Below are 25,672 nucleotides of genomic sequence, written 5' to 3' on the forward strand. Positions count from 1 at the left end.
ACATACGTATGTGTGTGAGCGTGTTGAAATGTAAAACCATTCCCGAATGGGGTTTTGTCTTTGTCTCCCACAAACCCTAGCTAGAAAACCATATCCCAGATAATTGAATCTCCGATTGACCGAAACGCACCACAATCCTACCCCTTCCCTCTCCCCCACTGCTCCGATACCATCGTTTTTGCATGAATATCCGCTGTCATTTAGTGGGCATAACGCCCACATTCCATTTGACAGGACATTTTTGGTAATGGTTTTCTGTAGGTTACTTTTTTGTTTGTTTGTATCGTTTCTCTCTTATGCTTCGAGTCGATGGTAAACCTGTAGGTCGAATAAATGGCCTAACCTTTAGCGCCAAAAATAGCTACCCCGCACCAACCCGATTTGTGGCCGAAAGCATGGTGTCAGGGTGTCATTTGTCCACTTTTCGGAATCGATTTTCATTTCACCGTCATCCCCACTCGGTGTCCGTGGTGTGTGAGTTTCCATTTCATTCCGGGATTTCCCCCATATCGGGTGAACTTCCGAGATTACTGTCCGTGCGCACCATCATTGGATTATCAACCGGGAAAGGGAAGGCACAAGCGGGAGGACACACCCCGATTCGAGAGAGAGCGGGTTTGCGTTTTGAAAACATAAATTTTATTTCTCTAATGGTATGATTGCGGTTAACGTGTTGTGGCACTGTCGGTCCGTCCGGAATTGTCCCGTCTGACGGGTGCGATTTTTCACCAGCTTTGGATTGTTTTAGTACGCGCGTGTGTGTGTGTGTGTGTATTTTTTGTTGTTTCTATTTTTGATTTTTGTCAGTAAAAAACCCTTCCTCATCAGGAACATGGTCTTCACCGCCTGTTGAACAAATATGTGTATTGGTGCAGCCTCTCGGCATAGGCCTAACCGAACGGAAAACGGATGGTAGATCCCGCACGTGGGAGAAACGAAAGCACGTGGTTGCCCGACGGTTTACCGCCAATGAGTTTATACGTTAGCACCCCAGTACTCTGGTCGGCTTTTGTTTACTTTAGCCGTACAAAAACCCCGTGCTTTTTTTTTCTCCAATGCTTTGCTTTGTTTATTGTTTATTTTCTGTAGTTTTGTTTTACTGCGCAATTTTTACTTTATTATTTCGTCCCATCCCTGTTTGCTCTGCGCTGGTTCTGGTGCGTTTGTTTAAGTGTTTGTTTTGCCACGCATCCCCAATCCTTTTGGTTCAGATTTTGAAAGGTTACCCAGTTTCGTTTCCCTCTTTTGTGGGTAGCTTTCTATCATTGGTTTTTTGTTTTCGTGTGTTAACGCCAACCAATCACTGCTCTTCAAGTACCGTTTACCCTTCCCACAAGCCGCTTATATTCATTGTTTTATCAACCGAGTCCGGTGATGGATCACTTGTTTGAGGGATTACCAACACACACGTGTCTACATTCCGGTAAAACGTTGGCGCGCCACGAAAAGGGGGCCCAGCAAAGGGGTTATGTTTCGTGATGCCAATATTATGCCACTGTTGCTGTTGATGAGCCGCCCTTCCGGCCTTTACTAGATGGTTGATTTTACATTCCGATATGTTTTTTCGTCACTCCACGAGCTCTCGCTCCACAGGGCCTTAAATAGAATGGCGCAACAGGACAACAAATAACACCCCGACACACACACACACACTCCTGCTGGGCGATCTGAAAAAGCCCCCATCTGTGAAGCTTATTTGTAGCCGATGTAATGTTGATTGCTGATAAAGCTTGCGGTGTGACATGTGGTTTCCCTGTGTCCAGGAGAGGGCCAAAAAAAAGAGAGCAACAGCTCACACTCGTGGAAGGTGACACGCCGTACACAGCAGAACATCAGCACCAGCACACCGCCAAGTTCCGTCCTGTTGCCGTGCGATACGACGAAATACCATAATCGATGAGTCCGCGGCCGGTGGCGCGAGCTAGTGAGACAGTTTGTGGTTTAATTAGAATTTTCCGGATCTCGATCAGCATGGTTGGTGCATGGGCATCCCGAATGCTGGCCGTTGGGTGGTGGCCCTTTCAGTTGGGCGGCATAATTTTTGATTGGTTTATCTTAAGCCACCATGCCATGGGTAGCACAAAGTAAACGTGTCCTGCCTGGATAAAGCACTCCACATTATGGGGCATAAATAAGCTTCGCTTTTTTTTATTTAAACTCCCGAATGGTTGGTTGTTATTATTATTATTATTATTATTATTATTATTATTATTATTATTATTATTATTTATTCATTTGTTTGCCGCTAGGGTTTTACAAATATCTTTTCAAAACTAGAACTTAAACTAGGAAAACAGGAATGACAAAGATTCACGAAGCTGGAAGCGAAATTGAGAAACTGGGACATTGTAATCGAACAGGAGGTATGAATCTTTAAAAGCTGAAAGCGCTCGCAGGAATGGATCATTTTGGCCGTGGCATGAATGGTGGGTGGGAATAGGCAACGTGAAGAAGCATAGAGTGGAACCAAGGAAAGGAGAGCGGAAACAACCAGTGGAAAGCAGTCATAGCAGCGATATAGTACGACGGGATGTGAGAATTGCGCGTTCTGAGGGAATACTATCCGACCGTTAGGCAAGAAAACGACCAACGCGCCGGCAAGGTGGCCGGCAGGCCACCAAACTACCAACGCATTCTCAAGTATAGAGCGCACCCAGCAAGGATTTTAAACAAAACCTATCGTAAATTTCAGAGGACATACGAATAATGGGACCAAGCATTTTATTAGCCTTATTCAGGGTGTTATCGATATGAACTTGAACAGAAAGTTTCTCATCAAACCTAATTCCGAGATCTTTTGTGACATTTATCAGGATACAGAAAAAGTCCATTGGAATTACACCAGACATTGAAACGAACGAGGTAATCCTGGAGACGTACACAATCAAGTAACGTGGACACTGGCAGAAGAGTTTTGATGTCATGTGCGTATAGTAAACTGCCATCTGGAGGAAGAATGTTTACAAAATCGTTGACATACAGTAGGAACTGGGTAGGGGACTGAGTACACTGTCTTGGAGCACTCTGGATATGAGGAAAAAAGAATCAGAAAAATATTGTAAACTCTAACCTTATATGCTGGTAGTGCTGGAATGGCGGCCGAGCTCTTCAAGGCCGCCTACGATACCATAGATCGAAATGAACTAAGGAACATAATGCATTGGCACCACTTTCCTGGAAAGCTGATCCGGCTGCTAAAGGCCACCATGAATGGGGTGCAGTGCAAAGTGAGAGTATCGAACATGCTCTCGGAATCGTTCGAATCTCACCGTCGTCTGAGGGAAGGGGACGAACTCTCCTGTCTACTGTTCAATATAACCTTGGAAGGTGTCATACGAAGCGCGAGGCTAGACAACGATATCCGTCTCACGATTCCCTACCGGTCTCTTCAATTTCTTGGCTTCGCGGATGACATAGACATTGTTGGCAAGACGGCAGCGAAGGTGTTTGAGGCGTACACCCGACTGAAACGTGAAGCAGTATGAATTGGATTAATGATCTATGCGACGAAGACGAAATACCTGCTTGCCGGAGGCTCTGATCGTGGTAGAACCCGACTCGAAACCAGCGTGTTAGTCGACGGCGACAACCTCGAGGTAGTAGAGGAGATCTGCTATCTTGGGACTGTCGTAACTTCGGATAACGATGTCAGCAGCGAAATCCGGAGACGCATTGTGCAGGGAAATCGTGCGTGTCGAGGAGCACAGCAAGTTCGTTGGCTGGATCAGGTGAAGGGTGACCTGTCGGAGATCGGGTGCCTACACGAATGGGAAGCTGTAGCCAGGGATCGAGTTTCCTGGAGATCTATTGTTGACCGGGCCATGTCACGACGACGTGCTCTTTAAAAGAGCACACCAACATGAGTTGAGAACCTCATATGATCTACCGAATAGGTATGACTTAAACCAAGACCGCATAGAGTTACCAAAAATTCCTTTTCTTAAGTTTTGAGTGTAAGCAGGCCAAAGAGATGGAGTCGAAAGCTGCCTTAACCAATTTTGTCCCAGATATTGGAAGTTGAGTATGATAGATCAGCATTGGTGCATAAAATTGAACAAATCTATTAAATAAAGTTAATGAATTGTGTTGCTTGTCGGGCCCTAGTCCCGTTCAACGGATTGAGACCGGAGGATACCTCCGACTCAATCTTTCAAAACCGGAGGATGTCTCCGACTTGACGAAGTAATTTCGGCTAAATTGAAGACCGGCGAATGCCTCTAACTTCAATGAACAGTCTGAGGGTGTTGGTTAGAATGCTGCTTTATTCAAAATCTTACTCGCTAATTTATACTATAAAAATGCTGACCGATCCTCAGTTAGCGGATATATCTGACCTAGTTTAACTGTTTTTGTTCGCTCACCACGCCTGGTTATTATTTCTTTTTTGGTTGATCGCATGTTTACTATTAACAGCATACGGCTCATCTGTGCGTCACCAACACATTGCATCTTTAAAAAGATAAATTACTTTAATTAAATTCGAGTTTAAAATATCATTAAAGAATTTTGCATAGCATAGAAAAGAGCAGAGCGTAACATATTCTACGGTTAAATTAGCACATTGATGGTTGATCTATTACTTCCCTTATTTTGCCATCTGCTGGCACCGATTAATCGATCGGAAACGTGTGCCATAATGAATCCATCTAAAACACACATACACACTCGCAACACATGCTTGTGCATACCTTTCTGTCACAAAAAACCGCACCAAGCAGCAGCTGTGCGATTAACCTACCCTTTATGCTTTACTGTAACGTCCCATCTTGCGTGACATTTTGCTTTTTCAGACACATTTAACGATCGACGTACCTCGTTCACACTCATCACAGCGGAACCGTTCCAACGGCACTATCTTCCGCCGAGCAGAGCATTTATCCCACTTCACCAGCAGAAGCATCCTCGTGAAGCTAATTACTCATCCACTCACCTTCTCGCGCTCGCACACACCAGCGCATTGGCGTACGGGGTATTGCTGTGGGGTATTGCTTTAATTTATGATTGCTCCTTAATATTACACACCTATCTTATTTTACAAAATTTATTGCAAACATGGCGCTAAGAAGCGCTTGCCGCCACCACTTCAAACGCACTCACCCATCCAGCCCATAAGATTCGCCCAGATCGAGATCGGAAGGACGGATGTTTTTCTCCCATGGCAATTCAATCTTGCCACCCATCGTTTTTGTACGTCGTGCGATTATGTTACGCCTGCCTGGTAAGCGTAAAACGGAGGCAAAGACGACGTCTCGCGTCGGATGAAGCGTTTCTACCGTCGAGCTCGGCGCGATAGGTTATATTAAATATATCCTCTAAACACTTTTATTTTCACTTACATCTTCCGGGCCACCAACAGTTTATTGTTACTCCGCACCGCGCAGATAAGGGTCCACACACACACACACACACGCCCAGCAGAAGATACGATATCACCTTTCTTGTGAAGTGGAGCTGAAGAACACTCGCGTACCTGTGCAAAGTGATGTGGGTGTAGTGTGGGCTCGCGCTGATTTATGTATCCACTGCTCTGGCTGCTGCTGATGGAAGGTGGATATTTATGGTTTGTATTAATTTAAAAACTTAATAACCGTTGAGATGGTGAAGTGGAAGAAACAATCGGTAGGAAGTTATCTGGTGTGAGGCAGTATAATGATGTACGAATATGCAATCAGTTAAATGTCATCGACAAGTTTTGCCATGTGAGTAAATACAGTCAGCAGAGGAGTATTTTGTTTATAAACTAGTCAATTGGCTCAGTTACGCCCAGGCCCAGGGCTACGCAACAAAACTCCGAGGTATATCTTAACACTTAGGGAAGCGCTTTGAGCATACTCCATCCTTCCTGCAAGGTGCCTATGGATTCGCCCTACCGCATGACCCATGCATCATGCATTTGCTTACAGTTTCGAGCAGCTCCTCGTTTTCAGAATCGGGAATTTTAGTCGAAACCAATCGGTCGTAATCTGCTGCCGTCCGTGGTTTGTCCACATCACCGAGGATCAACAAGCAGAGAGCATAAGATACTCAATTACATATACGCGTGCGATCTGAAGCCCAAGCACTCCCGCCCAAAGGTCCTCCAGGATTGCCCTAAGTTTCAATCGAGAAACACGTAAAGTGAGATCTGATCAATCGTACAATAGCCATTGAGTCTTGGTACTGTGCTCGCATGAAATAATCTCCGTTAGAAAACGCTGGTGCAATGATAACATGCCTTCCTGCTTGCTCCAATTTTTGGCCTTTTTCAGGTGCTCCATTTTGTAACTTCTGGTCGGCTAGACCGGCAAAGTCCTTAATGCCAACGTATGCATAAGCACGCAGTGGCGCTTGATCGTCTCGTTGAAATTGTAGGCGCTGCTCGATTTTACATCTCTGATCCACGCAGTACTGCTACATAAGTCGTACAGATCAATGAATCAATGAGTTGTCTCCTCTTCGCGTGCATAATTAACATCAATACGTACGTGAATTTTTCATATAAATCGTTCCGTCAGGCTCAGACAGGCTTGGAAGGGCTTGGACGAGCTCGGATAGGCTCGGACGGTTCAATGATAGCTGCGCATGCATTTTTAGGCTGCGTACGTGAATTTTCAGAGGGTTCGGACGGGCTTGGACGGGCTCGCAAAGGCTCGTTACGGATCTGGATAGGCTCTTACGGGCTCGGACTGAATTTTAAGCTGCGTACTCTGATTTTTTCATCCCAATCGTTCGGATAGGCTTGGACGGGCTTTTAATGGGATCGGATCGGATATCCAATCCTCCATTCCTATAATCCTAAAATATACGCATGAATACGTTGTGTAGGAGCTACAAACTCTGCTCTTTAAATCATCGAGTCCGTTTAATGACTAATTTGAAGAGCGAATTGTCGCTGATTGATGGATGTAGGAGGCAAACATCCAATTCTATCCGGATCACCTCCTTCCGCCTTTCGCATTAGTAGACCGCCCGAGGTTAAAAGAGATATTGAAGACGACGCAGACTTAGATTTCATCACGTTGTGCGATATTTACTCCTTGCTTGTTATTCTTATTCTAAAAAAGTCATTTTGAACGTATCCTAATGCAAACAAAGATAGTGACCAGACTTTCCTGATGAATTACGTTATTAATACCTTAGGACTCTGGTTAAGCAAGTGGTCAAAAACTATATCTCTTATATTATCAATCAGCAGAAAAGGAAGCTTACCCGTTTGCCAAGAAAACCTCCAACCACCAGTCCAAGGCTTCCGAATAAGCTTCGTTTGAAACGGTAAGAAAAGGGTTAAACAAAATATTTATACCATTGCAATCGGTCGTTCGTTGGTTCGTCCACAAAATGGAGACCTTTCAAAGAATAGCAAAACGAGGAAACGATTCAGTTTCGGTTTGGTCGATCTGATAAAACGATAAGAAGACAACCCCCCCGGCGGTAAGTAATGATATTCATTCTTTAGCATCCAGCATCCAACCGGACACACAAAGCACGATAAGCGTTGGAGGGCAACGCAACGCAATTCGATCGGGAAGGAGTAGCCAAAAACGCGTTCTAAATTGACCAAAGCGACTAAATTCCTTCCAGCTTCCGGGTTCGAGCGCTCCATTCCGCTGTTATTGCTTCCAAGAAACTTCAACTAACGATACTATAAATAAGGATGGATAGGAGGGGGGGGGGGGTGGTGTACAATACAGGACACTCCAACAAAATACGATTGTTGTGCTTGTTTCGTTGGCTGACAAAAAATTAAGTCAATGCTAAATGAAAAAAACAAAGGAACAATTCCCCCATCGTCGAACCGTTCATTTGTGAATGAACGGTGGATGAATTTTGTTCAAAAAGTACTCTTTGTAGCGACACGGTTGTAACAAACGCGTGTGTGTCGTTTGACGTTCTTCGCCATATCATCAAAGTAGGCTTGATTTTTTTTTCACCATCACTTGCCATCAGTTCTCAAGTGTTTGGTTCGGTGCGTAGAGTCCAAGTGCGTGAGAGTGCAATTTCGGACGATAAAATCCGATAAAATTTACAGCCAGTTAAAGAATTACAGGACGACGTGTCGCAGGAAAGAGGTAGCAACATTTTTTCGAACAAAACAGTTCCTGGGTCCAGCCATATCGTGTCAAAGGAGATCGAAAAGCTTACCTATACTGGAAGGGTTTTTGATTTTGTTCCTGAAGAACAGAAAAGCCGTTTTGTTGTGTTTTGTATCGGCAATTTGATTTTTATTCATTTTGTAATTGTAATTGCAATTATTAGTGTGTAAATATTGCTATTTGGCGTGTAAGTGTTGGTATAAATGTGTGTAACGAAACGAAATGTTTTGTTTTTACTGTGTGACATCCCAGTAGGCTTGACAGCTGCTGTGTATACCGAAAGTATGCGAGGAAGGGGAAGAAAAGCTACGAACGAAAGCTCAAATGAACCTCACGCACACACTCACCAAATCGATTGACAATCGCTGCTGTTGATCTGTTGTTAACCTGTAGTTAAGGGATGAATTTCTGCCCGAAATTCACCCTCAGGGATGTAGTTTGTCGAGGGGGTTATACTTCGGATAAATCGAGCTGATTCTTGATCCTAATCCCTTGCTTGGTGTGATTACAAGGAAGCACAAAGCCCGTGCTAGCGCGTGCTTCTCGCTTACAGAGCAAACATTAAAGCAGCGGCCATGTTTTGTATTCGTTTATTTTTGCAATAAAATACTCTTCCACTGTCTGTTAATGCGATACCAACTGCTCTAACGCTGACGACCTCGACGTATGTTTCAAACGGCCCACTAACAAACACATCAATGTAATTTCGAACATGGTCGAGAGCAAAGCACACCCGACGATGGTAGCATTAGAGCGCCTGTTGTCTGCTGCCAATAAAATATTCAACCAATCAGCTAATCAACCAACATCATTGCCGCGCACACACACTCGGGGAACTTTTCCGGGTTTTTTCCCTCCCCCTCCAAATGCGTAGCCTCACACTGATTTCCGGGATCCGGTCCAAAAATTGACCAACGATGTTTTCGAAGTAATGTTTCCACCATCTAATTATTCGCGTTCGAACGGGTCTGGGGAATGTAATTTCAAGCACTTAAATTTTAACGTTAATTTGCTTTTAACAGGTTCTCGGTCTCGGCATCGCTCGGTTCTAGGATGCAGGGCGAAGCATATTTGCACGAACGAGTCGGACGGGGAATTTGCACGGAATTGCAATCCTGCATGTACACGAAACTTTAAAAATATCCACGTAATTTTGGAGGAGGTGATTGGAAGGTGAAGACGAAAAAATAAACGGTTCCAAAAACATGGGGCCATGATTACGGAGTGGATCGAATTGCTTGCAATCGGGCTGGTGGCGTTTTCAGCTGGGAGTGGGGTAAAAAAAACTACTTAAAATGGATACCTTTTTTTCTTTGCTCCATGTTGTTGTTTGCGCTCTCGCTTGTGCGCTTGGAAGCTGCAGTTCGCTACACCAGCGGACACGTCGAAGTACGTCGCTAGCGTGATCAACTCGAACGACGAAGACGACGATGAGATGATGTAAATGTAAGAAGTTAGAACCATTTTCGTAAGATTAAAAAGTAACGAAACACCGCATAGTTTGCAATGCAAGTCTTCCGGGGGGAGTTTGGCGTACTACAAAAGTTTCCACGACACGAACCCTATGAACCGCGGCACTGCGAGAACACCGGCAATGCAACTCACAATCCGGCCCAATATGCAGGCATGTGCAGGCATTTCACGGAAACGCTTCCGTTCCGACTTTGGGGTTTGTAGGGGGGGAATTTTTCCATCAAATCCCCACCCCACTAACACATACCGCGGTGTTGTGCTGATGCTTTACGATCGATAACGTATTTATAGTTTACTATGCACGATAAAGAAACATGAATGTGTGTCTTTTTTGCTTCGCTTATCCTCTTATCCGCTATATCTACTCAAGGGTCACAATCGAGTAGAAAAAAAAAACACGAGCTTCTTGCAAGTCGATCTTGCATTTGCAGGGAATTATTAATAACTTCTTCATCATCTGAATAAGCAGTCCAGTAAGCTTTCTTAAGAAATGTTACTCAAATTAAAAATAACTAATACACTCCCTTCCTGCACGGGCGGTGACTTTCTAGTGGATTATCGATTCGTCCTAGATATTGCCAATAATATATTAAAAATAACTTTTCCTATTATCACGCTTGGCAAATGGCAACAGGCCACCATCACACAAGCCAAATCCAACGGCAACGGACAGAGAGCAGGAAGTGAGTGATTACTTTGTGGAATGTACGGTCGAAGAATGCATCCCATCATCATAATCATGGTCAGGGATAAAAAGTCTGCCAGCGTTCGTTTCAAGCAGCTCTCTCTCTCTCTATCGCGGGACAACCCTTCACTAGCTGTTGCAGCGGTAAGAAAATTATGTTAGAAACGGCACCGGCAACGTCCGAACTCCGTCCGAGTGTGAAATGGAGGAGCGAGACAACAGCAAGAAGCAGCAAGAAAAAAGCACATCCGAACCGATATCGATAAAATATTTCACTATTGCCTTGCGGCTCCATTTTAATTGAAGAAATATTGCTCGGAACGCTAACCAACCTCGGGCTCGGCGTATGGTTGTGCCGGGAAAGGGCAACGCTGATGAAAAACCTCGATAAAAATACGTTATCGCATTCAGAAGCATCAGCACGCGAAGGAGACGAGGACGAAGTTGCATGCGAATCGCATTGCAGGAATTAATTAATAGTAGTAAATAGTGGCATATACAAACCGTCGTATTTGGTTTATATTCGCGTGAAGGGTAAATAATAATAAATTATCTTGTAACAGTAAATGTACCACAAAAAGGAGAACAAGCAACGTGTTCATCATTTTGCATCTCACTAGTTAATGAAGGTTTATATCAGACGTATAATTACTGTAAAAAATCCCCCACTATATCTGAGGCAAGGGGACGGATTCTCCTATTTGCCGGAAGAGCGGGACGCAGCATCCGGTGCATGATTTTCACTCGGTCTCACCAATTTCTTGGCTTCGTAGATGACATTGCGAGGCGTAGTATGTGCGGCTGAAACGCGTGTCCCATGGGATAGGATTGAGGGTCAAAGCGACGAAGAAAAAGTATCTGCTTGCTGAAGGATCTGACCCTGATCAGATCAAAGATCAGATGATCAGAAGAAGAGTATTAGTTGTTGGTCTCGAGGATATAGAGATACTCTGATAGCTTAGTACGATCCACAAAAGCTTAGTACCTTCCACTCGCTCAGCAGACTCAATGTGCTAGGGACCCTCAACTTTTATTCCGCTTAGGGCCTCCGAGGGACCAAATCCGCCACCGGTAACTTCGAACAACAACGTAGTAAGCACCGAAAACCGAAGATGATTTGATAAAGAAAATCACTCTAAAAGACTCCAATACCATATGAAATGCACGATTTATCGCACATTGATACGACAGGTAGTCTTCTACAGGAACAAATCCTGGACTATGCTAACGGAGGACGTGCTCACATGGAAGATGCTAGCAGGTGACACGTTCGGCACGAAGCGTAGAGGAACACAGCGAGGTCTAGGCTGAGTCTGATGGAAACGAATTGGCGAACTGGTCATGTCATCAAGACGTGTTCAACATTGAGTGAGCCACACGGCAGGACCTCGATTCAAATCCCATCCGAATCGCTCCCGTCATAGTGAAGGCTGACTATCCAACTAATTGGTATCAGTCTCATAAGCCATTAGATGGCTAGGGTGGCCTACAGGGTTCGTTAGATCCAGAAAAAAGATATCTGTTGACAAGACAAGGCAGAGATCCATTTCTACCAGAAGGCGCGGGGGGTGCTAGGCGTTAGTGCTAGGCATCAGAAGCAACTGAAGCTGCATCGCATCGAGACAATTCACCCTCTTACACTGATATGAACAGTTGTTAGCTTAGACTTTCTACTATAACTTTGATAACTTCTTATCGAGGGGATGATAATCGACCCAGAACGTGTCATTAACAGCCCATCCATTAGCTCACCTTTATCAAGCCTTGTTTATTTCATTAACCCAACAACCGATTGCAATCGATTTCTACACGCAACACCAGCTCGGTAACGGATGTACCTTAAAATAGATAATAATTTTACCTATTTCAAGTGTATTTTCCTCTCTCAAACCGATTATTAAATCCCCCGTTCTTTGAAGAAACCCGTTTTGTATACTAGAATATTCCCAAAACTCCCTCGCAGCTGGGACACATGCGCTGCTACCCTGCAATAAATATAGACCAGTTAACCTTTGCTTTTGTTCTCCACCGCCGCCCCGTTGCACACCACGCCCACTTGGCAGCAACTTCACCAGCGGACACTATCTTTGGTAAGAAAGGCACAGTTCATGACTCATTTAAAAAGAACGCCACACGCCCCCTTCCCATGTCCCTTTGTCCAAGCAGGGTTCGCTTTTGTATCTGCGTGACAGTTTGTCGGCCCGCGTCTATCCCACGGTCTGTACACCCACCCGAAAAAAGGGGGACCCAGCCGAAAGGATTATACCGGACGACTTATCGTTCAGGACAATAAACTCGTCGCTTTATGAATGCGAAATGGACTTTCCCTTCTGGCGAGTCGCAAAACGAACGGCAGGGGCAGCATTAATTTCATCGACGACTTCGGAGGCCCTCGGGGTTATAGTCCGGATGCGTGGGGGTGTGAGGACCAAAACCACGTCGCTTCCTTTTTTTATCGCTTCGCCTCCGGACGTCAGCCGTTCCGTTCCTGCCCGTGGCGTGGCACTTTATGTAACTGTCATCGGTATCTGTTTGCAGTTCCACTTATACAGTAGCAAAATTAAAGAAAACAATACACCACGGTGAACGGTGAAGAAGCACGATAGAGAAACACTAATTTCGATAGCAACGCAAATCACAACGCGCCAGATCTCTAAGAAAAACACACCGCTTGGAGACGCGAACGCATGGCTAACCTAAGATGCACCCTTTATCAATCGCAACTCCCTTGCCCAACCGTCCCAACCCAGGACTGGACGCCATATACTAATATGCCTTTTGTTTTTGGGGTTTTGTTCTCTCTTGCTGTGTGCTTAAATTTTATCATTTTACTAGCACAATTTGGCGCCGAGAACGAAGTTATGGATTAAATAAAACCGAATCTAAATGAGACATAAAACAACAGACCATCCTGTCGAACAAAAGCTTTTTTTTTTTGGGTCCCAAAGAAAAAAGGAGAACCGAAAAGAAAACATCACTTACCAACCCCTTCAGAGTGTAGACAAAAATCCCAGCTCATAATTTGAGTCGTAAAAACACATTAAGTAAACAACGTTTACTAGCAAGAAAGAACGAGCTTCAAAAAAACACGAAAACTACAAAATAAATACACAAATTCGATAGCAAAAATTGTACAAGACAATACTTCAATGGCACTACGTCATGTCTTAACCATCGTACCAGCCCCATAGTATCCACCCATTATTTTCGATTTCTTACCGAGCTGACAAAGCCTTCCTAAACTGTGTGTCCGATAGTTTATGGAAGCTGGAAGGCAAAAGGAAAAGAAACAATGCACCAAACGCGAAACAAAAGGATAAGGCGATGGCCGATATCATCGGAAGGAAGCAATAAGGATAATCGGAAGGGGCAAGAGTGTTCGCTTTGCCCCTTGTAGCTTGTCCAAAACAAGCGGCGGCCAAACTATGGGTGCCAACGCAGAAAAAAAAACACTATCACGGGCCCGAAAATCAATCGCATTCGGCACTCGAGCGATCTTTTTGGCATGCGGCAAACAGTTTTCCAGCAAATGGTGGTGAGTGTATATTAATTTTTTTGTTTTCGAATTTATGTCTTTCTATCTGTGTCGAAATTTTTGTTTCTTTTGTAGTGCAGCGGCCCTCTTATGTTTGTAGATGGGTTTGGCAACCATCTTGTATTGTTTTTTCCTATATTTCTTTGTCTTCTCTTTCCTTTTTTATTTAATAGTGATCAATAAAGACAAACAAATCCACTCTAGTGGTTGATTTTGGATGTTTTTTTTAACTTGTATCTGTGTGATCTGTTTTTGGCCCGTGTTTCGAGCACACGCATTTGTTGTTGTTATCGTTTTTTTCCCCCAATTTTCGTAATGATGTTCGCGGATGCAAGAAATGTTTACTGGTGCAACTCGCTGTGCCTCGATACCGTTGAACAAAACATCATTTTTCACCGTTCATAATTTATGATCCAACATGAGGTCGGTATCGATAGTTTTTTTTTTTTATTTTGTTTTTGCTTCCGAGTACTTCACCGAAAGAATCGGGTTATGAATTTCCCCCCAAAGGGTTGTTTTTTATTCAATGCAAAATAGTAAATTATCGTTACAAAAGAGGTGGTGGGAATTTGGTTCATATTGCGATCGGCTGGGCAAAACAAATCGAACAATCGATGGATGTGTGTGATGTAGGCAAAATATTTTATATTGTACGATGGAGACGCCCAGTACTTTTCTCGAGTCGTCATGTTTTGTATATTTGAATCATAAATTAAAGCACGAAACAACTCAAATACAAATCAAATTCCCTACAAGAATTAAGAACACTGGAATGGGTATCACAGGCAAACCCATAATCATATTCAATTGATACGGTTCACAAAAGCATGCTCAGAAAACAATTTTCCAAAATTCAACCAAAGATTAAGATTTCATCTGACAAGCAAAGTTTCAAAGTTGGACATTCCTCAAGAACGTGGCAGTAAAATATATTCTTCCCGAGGTTGCACGAGTTTGCCGTACAGCTCATCCCACTGCTCGCGCCACGATTCCGTGCATATTCCCGTTCGACTGCTTGAGCGTGACACCACCAAAATGACGCTGCTCGCCATCGCCTCACGAATATAAATCTTTGAATCGTGTTCATAAATCAACATGTTTTACTTTCGACACTGTCGAACCCAAACTGCTCATACGGAAGGGGGAGGGGGGCTAACAGGGGTCTTCCGGACCGATGCACGCGCACCGAGGATTTGTCTTAAGTTGCTCCGGCAACCCGCCCTGCCGGAGAAACTTGGAGCATGGGAATATTCTTCGCCTTTCGCTTCAGTGGGCTCATGTGCCGGAGCTGTCATCGAACTCATGCGACCCGTTCGGTGACATTTGACCAAAACGTATGCGACAGTGGTACGACGACGTTCGCCGTGCCGTGAAATATTTCCGACTCCACACCCATGAGCCCGGTTTGGTCGGAATATCTATGTGTGTGTATGTGCGGATTCGACTAAATTGAATGGTGCTGCCAACTGGTGAATGCAATCGGATTGAAATGTGCAATTTAATCCGTGTGTCTAAGTGTAGCCTCTAGCCCAGTGCATCAAAACCCCACCCTATAGTGCGTTCAAAAGGAACGGACCACCACCAAAAAGAAAAACGCTACAAAACACACAACAAACTTTGTTACTTGCAGCCTTTCCTTTGCTGCTGGCACGTAACGCGCTCGTACGGCGTAGGGTAGTTTAATTGAATATTTATACACATGTGCGATTCCTTTGGCAACCCATGCGCACTTGCATCATCATCACGCGAGCTAACTTGTTTACAGTAGTTTAATACTTTGCGAAATTACTTTAATAGCGGAACGCGAAATTGCCTGCATGATTGCTTTCGGCAAAGCGCACTATAAAACCGTACAGCGAACCACTGGCAAAAGATGCGAAATGGACAGAGCATGCATGGAAGCAAGCAACAACCAAACAAAAAAAAAATCCTTTCCCTCGCACAAGAAAGAACGGGTAGCAAAAGCTACCGAACTTGATCCCGGGCGCAAGTAACAAGCCCGGTAAAAGGTGATGCGAAATAGAGCAATGATTCTAGATTTTCATTTTGTTCTATTCTCGCTTCCTGCCGGTTACATGGAGCCCTTGGTGGGCCGGGGTTTTTTTTTTTCGGGCGTCACGGCCCATGCGAACTTCCTCGTTCGCAGCGATGGGCAAAGGTTTTACCGGTGATGGTGAAGTTTACCCCCCGGCGGTGAACGAAAAACTTTACCCTTCGAAAAAGTTTGCGGTGCTTTCGAGAGGACGATCAAGTGTATAATTGTGCACAAAAGGGTAGAAGCACGAGATGAAATATCACGCGAACAGACAAGCGGGTGTAGTAAACATGATGAAATAGACAACAACAAAGAAGTGCAAGAACATAACAACGAAAAACAAAAGCTACGATGAGAGTTTGGGGCATGAAAAAACTCATAAAAAATCCTTGCAAAATACCGATGCATGGCCGCTCAAGTGTGAGGAGCATTAATTTACAGGCGATCTTATTACCTGGTTGGTTTGGGAAAAAAGTTTACTTAATTTTAATTTCATAACATGTGCAAACTAAGTGCACTTAGTACAGCAGTTTGGAGTTTAGTTCTGTACATCAAAGGACGTTGACCGAATCTTCTCTGAAATTCATACTTAGCGCATAGTGCTTGAGTTATAAGCTCAATAATTCAAAATAATTTGGAATTTATAATCTCATACTTATTACTAGCTATACTTAAATGCTAATTTCTAAATATTATCAGCAAAAAGAGCACAAAAAATCATTCCTATTTACTACTAAAGCAACGGTCAAATTGATATTGTTGCCACAGTACCGTGTTCTAAAACATTACCACAGTTGATCTCGCCGTTTGACAGTTCATACGACGATTTGTTTACATCTTCAAAACGCACATGGCACTCCGGTTTTTGTTTTCTCTTGCAATCCTAAGTAAATCCTGCCACCATGTCCGTAGCAGCCGACTTTACGGGTAAACTCTCTATTGAAACACACATCTTACCATCATTTCACTAACTTTTTATCTCCTCTAGTGGTTCATCTAAAGTACAACGAATCCGACACCACCGGCCATCAACTATTTGTGAAAGAAAATGCCTCCAAAGCAACATGCAAACAGAAACCCACCGGTCGTACACTCTACGTTCTTAATGTCCCGCCGTACGCAACCGAAGAAGCTCTACGGAATGCATTCTCACCGGCCGGAGCTATAGAACGTGTAGTGTTGCAGGAAAAACCATCCAATCAAGAGTCCGCACCGATTGAAATTATGGCCAAAAATCGATTTTGCTTCAAAGTAGCGTACGTGGTGTTCGCCAAGCCAGAGTCGTTGAAAAAACTTCTTCGAATGAAAAAAATAAATCCACTACACAGCGAGGAGAAACCACTGCTCACTGGTATGGCCAAGTGGACTAAAGCGTTTAACGAGCGCATTCCAGATCCGGCCACCCTGCAGCAAGAAATCGACCAATACATGGAATCGTACGATAAGAAAGTGGAAGAACAAAAAGCGATGGAAAGCAACAACGTGGCCGATGAGGATGGTTGGGTGACAGTGTCGAAAAATAATGCGGGTGTCTTTTCGCAAAAGCAAAGAGTCGTTAAGAAGCTGGAGAAAAAGCTCGACGACGATCGGACGAACAAAGAGTTGAAGAATTTCTACACCTTCCAGATACGCGAGTCGAAGAAGAACGATATCATCAGCTTACGGAAAAAGTACGATCGGGATTTGAAGAAAATGGATCAGATCAAGAAAGCGAAACGATTCAAACCGTATTGATGTGGAATAAATCCATCAGCCTTTTTTGCGTACCCGTAACAATTTTCTTTTTCTTTAACTAACTTTATTTGCATTGATGACGATTTGCAGCAGTTTGTTCTTTCCCGGCAGTGCTTCCAGCCGGAACATTAGCTGCGAGATGTTACCAAAGATGCAGCGCGATGTAAGACCGACCTGTACCGCTTGGGCAAACCGTTCCAAGCAGCTTTGAAGATTTTCCTCCTCCAACGATTGGCCCTTCTTCGCAAGACATTCCATTTCGGCCTGTATTGTGTTCACAATAAGCATTAGATGTTGAGCGTTGATCGGTTGTAGCGTAGGCGGTATCGTTACGGGTGGTGTCGCTTCCAGCAAGCTTTGCAGTACGGCTAGATGGAGTTTGCTGTACAGCTCCTGGTTATCCGTAACGAACAGCGACAGCACACACCAACGTATGAGACCGGCTAGCGGCGTTATGACCGGCATCGCAATGGCTCCAGTAGGTAGTGCCAGCTGTTGTTGGGAAGCAAGACACAGGGAAGGATTCTCCGACACCCAGTCGGTAATGACATCTAACAAAAGATCGGGTGGTGGGATGAGTTGCGATTTGGTCGTCCCATTCAGATACAGATCCGTAACAGCAGTCATTAGATTCGCGGCAAAGCGTGGTGCAACCAACGGCAACGATTTTAGTTGCTCAGAAGAATTTTTCGAAAAGATTACAAAATCTCGCACAATGCACTGAGCCAACTCGAGACTAGCCGGTGAAGTGCATCCTAGTTGCTGCATCCACGTTCCGGCAGCACACAGAAGCGGTGCAATCGAGCCCGACACTGCCGTACTGATCAGCTTATTCAGAACACTCGTTCGTGCGTTCGATCCTCCGAAAAGGGATAAAAATACTGCATTACGGGTAGCATCCGGACCGGGACGGGAAAAGAATTCGCACATCACCAGCACCAGCTGGAACTCTTCAATCGATGTAAGGCGTGGTTGGGGCGTTTGTTTTGAAAATGCTGCACCGCGTGGCTCTTCGCGCCGCTCACGGAAAACAAACTCCGCAATCCATTCCATGGCCATGTCGTGTTTGTTTCGATTTATGATGAGATTTTCTACAAAAAAAACAATCAAATCAATTATGTTTTCTCGATTGCTGTACGATAAACAGCTTCCCATACACACCTATAATTGGTAGTGCGTCCCTGGCCATATCAGGAAATTCCACTTTTCGCAGCATATTACGCTCTTGATTTGTCATACTGCTTGTCTTAAAAAGCGTGTCGTTTAAAAAGTATTCAAAGATAAAGTAATAAATAAAATGCGAAAATTTCCCGCTGCTGTACACTTGCTCTGGTACAGTAAAATGTAAACAGCGTACTGGCAGCGGTGCTTGTCAAATCTTGCCGCTTGAAAACTGTCAATTGTGTCAGCTCTCTTTCTGACATACTTGCTCTCTCGCTTTCTCTCTCTCGCTTTTTCAGAAATTCTCATAAAACACAAACATACAACAAACCGAACCAAATTTAGGTGACGCGACGTGATGTGAAAAGCTTTGCGGTGGTCTCCTACACTTTGAATCGAATTTTCTAAAGCATATAGAGTGAGAAATTAAATGTTGCTTGTTTCGAAACGTGAATTAGTGTTAATTGAGGTGTAGTTCGTAAGGAAATAGTTTTCACAGTAAACGAAAACCGGTTAATCGTGCAGACAAATTCGGATAGGCTGTGCGTGCGCGTCCCAGTTACGCATTGTAAATTGCAGTGCAATGATGAACAACAATGGCTTTAGTACGGGTGAAGAAGATTCCCGCGGGCCAGCGGATCAAATCTGCTGTTTGCTAGACGACGGCGAGCGATGCCGCAAGCAGGCGGGCAACGCTTCCTACAGCAAGCGGATACAAAAGACGGTCACGCAACGACGGCTAAAGCTAAGCATCGACAGCCATGTAAGGTTTTTTTTTCACATCCCCCACCAACCCAGACGGTGTTACCGCACCGTTGTCAGCCAAGGTCATTCGGTAACGTTTCGTTCTGTCTGTGTATAATTTTTGCTTTGAAAACAGGCACGGCATATCTACATCTGTGACTTTCACAAAGCACGGATACAGTGTGCCCGGACGAAAAGAAGGCGCCGTGATTCGGAGGATGACAGCAACGAGACCGATACCGATCTGCCGGAGGTCGATCTCTACCAGCTGCAGGTGAATACGCTTCGCCGGTACAAACGGTTCTACAAAGTGTCCACGCGACCGAGCAGCAACAAAGCGCAACTATCGGAGGTAAGGTTTCTGTGTAGTGGCGATGTGGTAAACACAAGCGACACCGGTTCTAATCTGTGCCCTTTTTCTTGTTTTGCACACAGACAATCATGAAACACTTCAAGACGATTCCGATCAAGGAGAAAGAAATTCTCACCTACTTCATCTACATGGTGAAATCGAACTCGAACAAGCTCGATCAGAAGAATAACGCGAGCGCGGAAGCTACCTGAAAGTAATGGCCCTTACGATTAAGTCTGCTCATGGCTTTGGTGTCTCTCATAGCTCGATAGCTACGCCAAAGTGTAGCTTTCGTGTCCGCAGCTCGGCGACGCCGAAAAAAAGCGACGAGACAAAAGAGCTGATCGTTTACGAAAAAAAAAACAGAATCAACATTTGTCATAATTGTGCCGTGTTTAACTCTACAAACTTTTTTGTTTTTAAAATGCTTTTACCGTATCGATACAATTATTTGGCGATTTAGTAACTTCCCGTCCCGTGTTACCGTGCGAAATTTGACCCCTTTTCGGTTTTAACGAAATGCGTATTGTGAAAGTTTCCAGCGTGCGGGATAACAACACATTAATAAAAATGTAATTCAATCATTTAGAACATTTTAGTGCAATCATCCCCGCTGATCATGTTCGGGATCGTTATGCTCTTTACGATGCATTTTGATCGATGACATTGAGAGGCTGTTATAGATTAGTTCAGTTTTATTACAAGAGCAGCTTCAGATCGTAACGTTATTATGGTACAATAAAACACTGCTTGTTGGAATTTTTATTTTCATGTTTTTGTTTCTTTACATTTCTTTAAGTTTTGCTTTTACTTTTTGACCTAATTTCGCTAACTCTTTAGGGTTTTAAAAGGTGCTTCTGATGTAGCAATAGAAGTGGCGAGAGAATTTATGAGTTTCCGGATGCTGTTACGATACTTTTCGAATGCAATCAACGAGATAAAACTTTTGAAAAGGAAACGTGTCTACCGGCAAATAGAATTATTTGTCTTTATTATTAGCGCCAAGTCGAGAAATCCGATCATTCGTAATCACTGTCATAAGAACGATTAAATATTTTATAGATTGGATGTCTGTGTAATTATTTTCGAAAACAAAACCAGCATTTATACCTCTAAAAGTTGGACAAATTTTATTTTGATTACAAGAAATAGTTTGCATATTTATGATTCACGACATATCCATTCATTCATTCGTTCTTATCCAATAACATCGTCAGAAAGAATCTGCGAATAAATTATGTATTAAAGAACAAATAAGAAAGCATGGGAAACGGATTATCTTCCCATTGAACGTTAACAAACACAAAACAACATTGGATTTTAATACTTTGTCTATTTCGGGCCCTTTGAAAAGGCAACATGAATTGAACAAAATATCCTGACATTACTATTGGAAGTATAATGTATTTAAACGATTTGCAAAAGCTCGCTTTGACGACTTGGTAGTTCAAACCGTAGCATTCTAATTTAATATCTCCCTTCTTGCACCAAAATATGAAACGATAATGTACAGAAAAGTCAGCTAAATCGTAGACCTGCGCATCAATAACACCATCTGATCTTCCACATGGGAATCGCAAATTTCTCCAGCTCACTCACCATTTTTCTACGCCTGAAGAATCACGCGTGCAGGCCGTATTCAGAAGCATCTGGGTGTACTGCAACAAGAAAACGCAGAGACTTCGTCTCAGTTTTGCACGCTTGCAACGCGTTTATGCTTTAATTCGCTTGTAACTGCTTCTTCGCTGCCGTCACACACTTGGCCATGGTGGGCGAAGCGCGCGTAATCGGATCGGTCATGAAGAAGTCAGCCAACTTCTTCTGGGCCACATCCACCTTGCCACTATCAAAGTGTACCGAGGAGTTCTTCAGCAATGCGTCCGCGATGGCAAAAAAGTTGGACGCCTCCAGACGTCCGTAGCGTACAAGATGCGGTGCAATATCTTCCAGGCGGGAGCGCAAATCGTCCAGGTTATCGTACGGCAATGGTGCACCGGCAACCTCGGACAAGGCGCGCAAGATTTTCCAGTCTTCTCGGGCCAGTCCGGGAGGTGTGACGGCTACCAGCGTTTGTTGGGCTCGTCCCTCAGTATTAACGTACGTGCCCTGCTTCTCGGTGTATGCGGCACCGGGCAGGATGGCGTGTGCCATCTGTGCTCCTGCATCTCCGTGGTGTCCCTGGTACACGATGAAACAATCTTTCGGTAACTTTTCCTTGTCGACTACGCCGGCATCAGCACCCAGCAGGAAAAGAACCTTCGGCTGCAGTTCGACGGCAGCATCGACGCCTGGCGTATAGCCAACGTCAAGAGCGGCCGTTTGAGCGGCGTTCGTCTGCAGCACGTTCCATACCTTCCAGTTTTTCTGAAAATAAGGTGGGAATTCTTTCAGTTCAATGGAAATCCCCTTCCGGCACACACACACACACACACACACACACACACACGGTGCAACAGTCACTTACGTCTTCCGGTGTTAACGAGTTGGCGAATACATGAAGCGCAGTAAGGAACGAAGAACCATCCTTGCGGGCAAGCTGATTGGCACCGACGATAATCAGTGGCTTCTTAGCGTCCTTCAGCTTCTTGGCAAATGGATGATGTCCATTTGCAATGTCGCGAATCAGCGAGGTATCGCTTCCCAGATGCTGGTATAAAAAAGGTCACAAAGAATTTTTTTAACGTTCTCTCAATAGCGCAACGTATCACTACTTACCTCGTACTCGTAGGAAAGATTAACCTTCGGTCCAATCATTGCAATGTTTTGTTCATTGTGGATGTATCCCTTCCTCAGTCGGGTATTCAAAAGCGGCGCTTCATACCGCGGATTCGTACCGACAAGCAGTACAAGATCGGCCTCCTCACATGCAGCGATCGACGAGTTGAGCAGATAGCTCGAACGGAAATCCGTGCCCGATCCATCGGTGGGGAACTTTTGCTCCGTGCAGAGCGTTTCCGATCCCAACCGGTTCAGCAGATCTTTCAGCGCAACGAGCGATTCCGCATCCACCAGTCCACCGGCAACGGCCGCCACCTTTCCTTTCGGTGCACCACGCAACGCTTGCGCGATCGTAATCAGTGCCGATTCCCACTCGACCGCCTCCAGCTCACCGCTCGGATTGCGCAGCATCGGTGCAATCAGCCGCTGGCGCTTCAACCCATCGCAAGCGAAACGCGATTTGTCCGACAACCATTCCTCGTTAATTTCGTCGTTTTCACGCGGCAATATACGCAGCACCTCGCCGGTACGCGTGCTCACCACAATGTTGCTACCGACCGCATCCAGTACGTCGATCGATTCGATCTTGCGAATTTCCCATGGACGTGCAACGAAGCTGTACGGTTTGTTGGTGAGCGCACCGACCGGGCACAGATCGATCACGTTACCCGACAGCTCGGAAAGGAAAAACTTCTCCACGTACGTACCGATCTGCATGTCGTTGCCGCGTCCGGTCGTGCCGAGATCGTCAACACCGGCCACCTCCGATGCGAACCGGATACAACGCGTACAGTGAATGCACCGAGTCATGATGGTTTTAATTAGCGGACCAATGTCCTTGTCCTCGACCGCTCGCTTGCCGGTGTGATGGATATCGGTAAAGCGCGAACGATCCGAACCGAATGCCATCGCCTGATCCTGCAGATCACATTCGCCACCCTGATCACAGATCGGACAGTCGAGCGGATGGTTCATCAGCAGAAACTCCATGACGCCTTCGCGCGCTTTGCGCGTCATTTCGGAATTTGTTTTAATGCGCCAGCCCTTCATCACCGGCATAGCACAAGCGGCGACTGGTTTGGGTGATTTCTCGACCTCCACCAAACACATACGACAGTTGCCGGCTACCGCCAGACGCTCGTGATAGCAGAAGCGCGGAATCTCCACACCAACTTGAGCCGCAGCCTGACACACACGAAAAGAAGTAGAAACAAACCGAGTTACAATAATAATCCAAAAGATATGGCCGCTTACGATGCAGCGTTATCAGCATTTACCTGTAGTACGGTGGTACCCGGTTCCACCATCACCGGTTGATCGTCCACAAACACTTCAATCTTTTCCGGCGCCTTGGCCGGTGTGGTAGCCGACGTGCGCACTATCGTCTGCACCGGGAACCGGGCCCCAAAGGTAAGGGCCCGACTGACTGGCACTCGCAGCATTGTTCTGGAATAGTAAAATGTTTAGATACGGCAAAAGAATCCTCGCCACTCGGCGCTGGGCCCCGAACGGGAAGAGAAATTACATAATTCACATGAATTTTCGCGAGATGGCGTAAACAGATTGGGGTGCAACTAGGACGATGCGTGAGTGAGGCGAAAGCGATGATGCTTGCACTTACGGGGGGCTATTCTGCTAGCAATGCGGCGTTTCTTGCACACGGCAAAGATCGATGCGAACAGCAGGCAAAAATTGTATTTTTCGCTTTCAAGGATTTCGATCGCAGAACGAAAATGTCCAAACCCTTGACGTTTTCGTTTTGGAAAACAAACGAAAGACATATGGCTGTCAGTGAACAGCTGTCACAAAACGCAGGCAGCGATGGTGGTCTCGTTTTCCTACCGCATAAATAATGATTTAAATTTTATGATATGAAAAAAACGATCGAAACTTTTCTACAAATTTAAGGTTAATAATATTTAAATCATCTAGAGTCACAATGTACACACAATGTAAAAAAAATTTTACGAAAAAAAAACTACACTACTTGTAATGAAACCGCTTCCTATCAACACCTGTATTCTATCAACCCTGGACTAGCACAGCAAACGCATCGCCCAAAACAGCAACACAAGCAAATCGCTATAGCTATTCGTATGAATCGGACGCGTTTCGTGTGCGTGGAGCAATATCTATGGAAATCATAAAAAAATTGCATAGAACACTGCATAAGTGCATAAACTAATCAAGTATGTGGTGAATATCCAACTAAATCCCCCTCAAACTATCTCCGCAAACCACTAGTGCTGATCGTTCCGTTATCTATGCATCAACAAACAAGTGCATTCGCTCTTTCCGACCAACACAATTCGCGCGCCGAAAAAGTGCATCATTTGAAAGTGGGTGATACGTTGCACACCGCAAGATTCACCCGCACAGAAAAAAAACTTCAAACCAAAACGGTGTATAATGTAGGTGAGGAATCGTCCGCAAAATCGACACCGAAATAAAGGCAGCAACAAACAAAAAAAAATGTGAAAAGAAAGTTTCCATACGGTTCCGTTGCATACACGCGCCGTGGTGCACAGCCAGTGTCTGTATCCCAGGCTCGTTGCTTTGATTGTGCTCTGTATAGCACGCTCCGGACGGGATCAACGCTGAGCTTCCTTTAATCGGACATAATCGTGGTGGTGTTGAATCATAGCAATCCACTACTGGACTGGCATGTGTAATGCAAACCACCAGCAACCCGATTATGGTCATCTCACTGGAAGAGAACGTACAGGACGCAAGAACTTTGTACCGTATACCGTTGATCGATAAGAACCGTTCGAGCAAATCGAATTGAATAAATACGCACAACCGCCGTGACGGTGCGTTGCAGTACCGAGCCGGACAGCAATCCGTAGTGTTATCGCGTGAAAGAGTTGCTTCTGCCTTTTAGTGAAAAGTTACAGCCCACTGACACACTTTTTCGCGGTTTGCCAACCCAAAACCACCGGCGAGACAGGCGGTGAGTCAGCAGGCGCCCACCAACGACTACGGATCAGTGAAGATTCGCTTTTACTGCTTTACTTTGTGGTTTAGTTGTGTTTTTTTTTTTGTGTCGTTGTGCAAAAGTTGAGATCAAACGATTTGTACCATTTTCTTGGAAGCGCTCCGGAAGTGCTCCGTAGAAGAAAAAAAAAACGCGAGAGTTACAACCACCCGTGGGATTTTTCAT

At 44.8% G+C, this 25,672-nt stretch overlaps 5 protein-coding genes across 6 annotated transcripts in view; 2 read left to right on the forward strand and 3 right to left on the reverse strand.

The window, feature by feature from the left end:
* Window positions 1-25,672, reverse strand: part of LOC126558824 (pyridoxal phosphate homeostasis protein) — a 445,790-nt gene that overhangs the window by 53,839 nt on the left and 366,279 nt on the right. Inside the window, exon 6 of one of the 2 annotated variants that reach the window (XM_050214896.1) lies at window positions 1,030-1,040. The exons of the other annotated variant lie outside the window; for it this stretch is intronic. The gene's annotated coding sequence lies outside the window, so the exon portion shown is untranslated. Of the gene's footprint in view, window positions 1-1,029; window positions 1,041-25,672 lie in introns of those variants that run through there. 2 annotated transcript variants of the gene reach the window in all.
* On the forward strand, window positions 16,703-17,534 carry LOC126560086 (ribosomal RNA-processing protein 7 homolog A). The gene is made up of 2 exons (XM_050216248.1): window positions 16,703-16,727; window positions 16,789-17,534. The coding sequence occupies exons 1-2, from the start codon at window positions 16,703-16,705 to the stop codon at window positions 17,532-17,534; spliced, it is 771 nt and encodes a 256-aa protein (XP_050072205.1).
* On the reverse strand, window positions 17,584-18,625 carry LOC126558511 (integrator complex subunit 15). Its single transcript, XM_050214535.1, has one exon. It carries the CDS (start codon window positions 18,591-18,593, stop codon window positions 17,589-17,591), a length of 1,005 nt encoding a protein of 334 aa, XP_050070492.1. The 5' UTR covers window positions 18,594-18,625; the 3' UTR covers window positions 17,584-17,588.
* LOC126559222 (histone deacetylase complex subunit SAP30 homolog) lies at window positions 19,230-20,015 on the forward strand. The gene is made up of 3 exons (XM_050215347.1): window positions 19,230-19,458; window positions 19,576-19,791; window positions 19,875-20,015. Exons 1-3 carry the CDS (start codon window positions 19,279-19,281, stop codon window positions 20,001-20,003), a joined length of 525 nt encoding a protein of 174 aa, XP_050071304.1. The 5' UTR covers window positions 19,230-19,278; the 3' UTR covers window positions 20,004-20,015.
* Window positions 21,475-24,053, reverse strand: LOC126557223 (NADH-ubiquinone oxidoreductase 75 kDa subunit, mitochondrial). The gene is made up of 5 exons (XM_050212925.1): window positions 24,035-24,053; window positions 23,787-23,955; window positions 22,507-23,694; window positions 22,256-22,438; window positions 21,475-22,155 (listed from the first exon to the last, which is right to left on the reverse strand). Exons 2-5 carry the CDS (start codon window positions 23,949-23,951, stop codon window positions 21,511-21,513), a joined length of 2,181 nt encoding a protein of 726 aa, XP_050068882.1. The 5' UTR covers window positions 23,952-23,955; window positions 24,035-24,053; the 3' UTR covers window positions 21,475-21,510.

This window comes from Anopheles maculipalpis, chromosome 2RL, assembly GCF_943734695.1.
Source record: "Anopheles maculipalpis chromosome 2RL, idAnoMacuDA_375_x, whole genome shotgun sequence".
NCBI classification, from domain to species: Eukaryota; Metazoa; Arthropoda; class Insecta; order Diptera; family Culicidae; genus Anopheles; species Anopheles maculipalpis.

Coding starts and splice junctions, on each gene's coding strand:
- LOC126560086 (XM_050216248.1), top strand. CDS start 16,703: ATGTCCGTAGCAGCCGACTTTACGG. Junction 16,728..16,788: donor CGTAGCAGCCGACTTTACGG/GTAAACTCTCTA, acceptor TATCTCCTCTAG/TGGTTCATCTAAAGTACAAC.
- LOC126558511 (XM_050214535.1), bottom strand. CDS start 18,593: ATGGCCATGGAATGGATTGCGGAGTTTGTTTTCCGTGAGCGGCGCGAA.
- LOC126559222 (XM_050215347.1), top strand. CDS start 19,279: ATGATGAACAACAATGGCTTTAGTACGGGTGAAGAAGATTCCCGCGGG. Junction 19,459..19,575: donor AGCTAAGCATCGACAGCCAT/GTAAGGTTTTTT, acceptor CTTTGAAAACAG/GCACGGCATATCTACATCTG. Junction 19,792..19,874: donor ACAAAGCGCAACTATCGGAG/GTAAGGTTTCTG, acceptor TTTTGCACACAG/ACAATCATGAAACACTTCAA.
- LOC126557223 (XM_050212925.1), bottom strand. CDS start 23,951: ATGCTGCGAGTGCCAGTCAGTCGGGCCCTTACCTTTGGGGCCCGGTTC. Junction 23,695..23,786: donor CGGGTACCACCGTACTACAG/GTAAATGCTGAT, acceptor CGTGTGTGTCAG/GCTGCGGCTCAAGTTGGTGT. Junction 22,439..22,506: donor ATCTTTCCTACGAGTACGAG/GTAAGTAGTGAT, acceptor TTTTTATACCAG/CATCTGGGAAGCGATACCTC.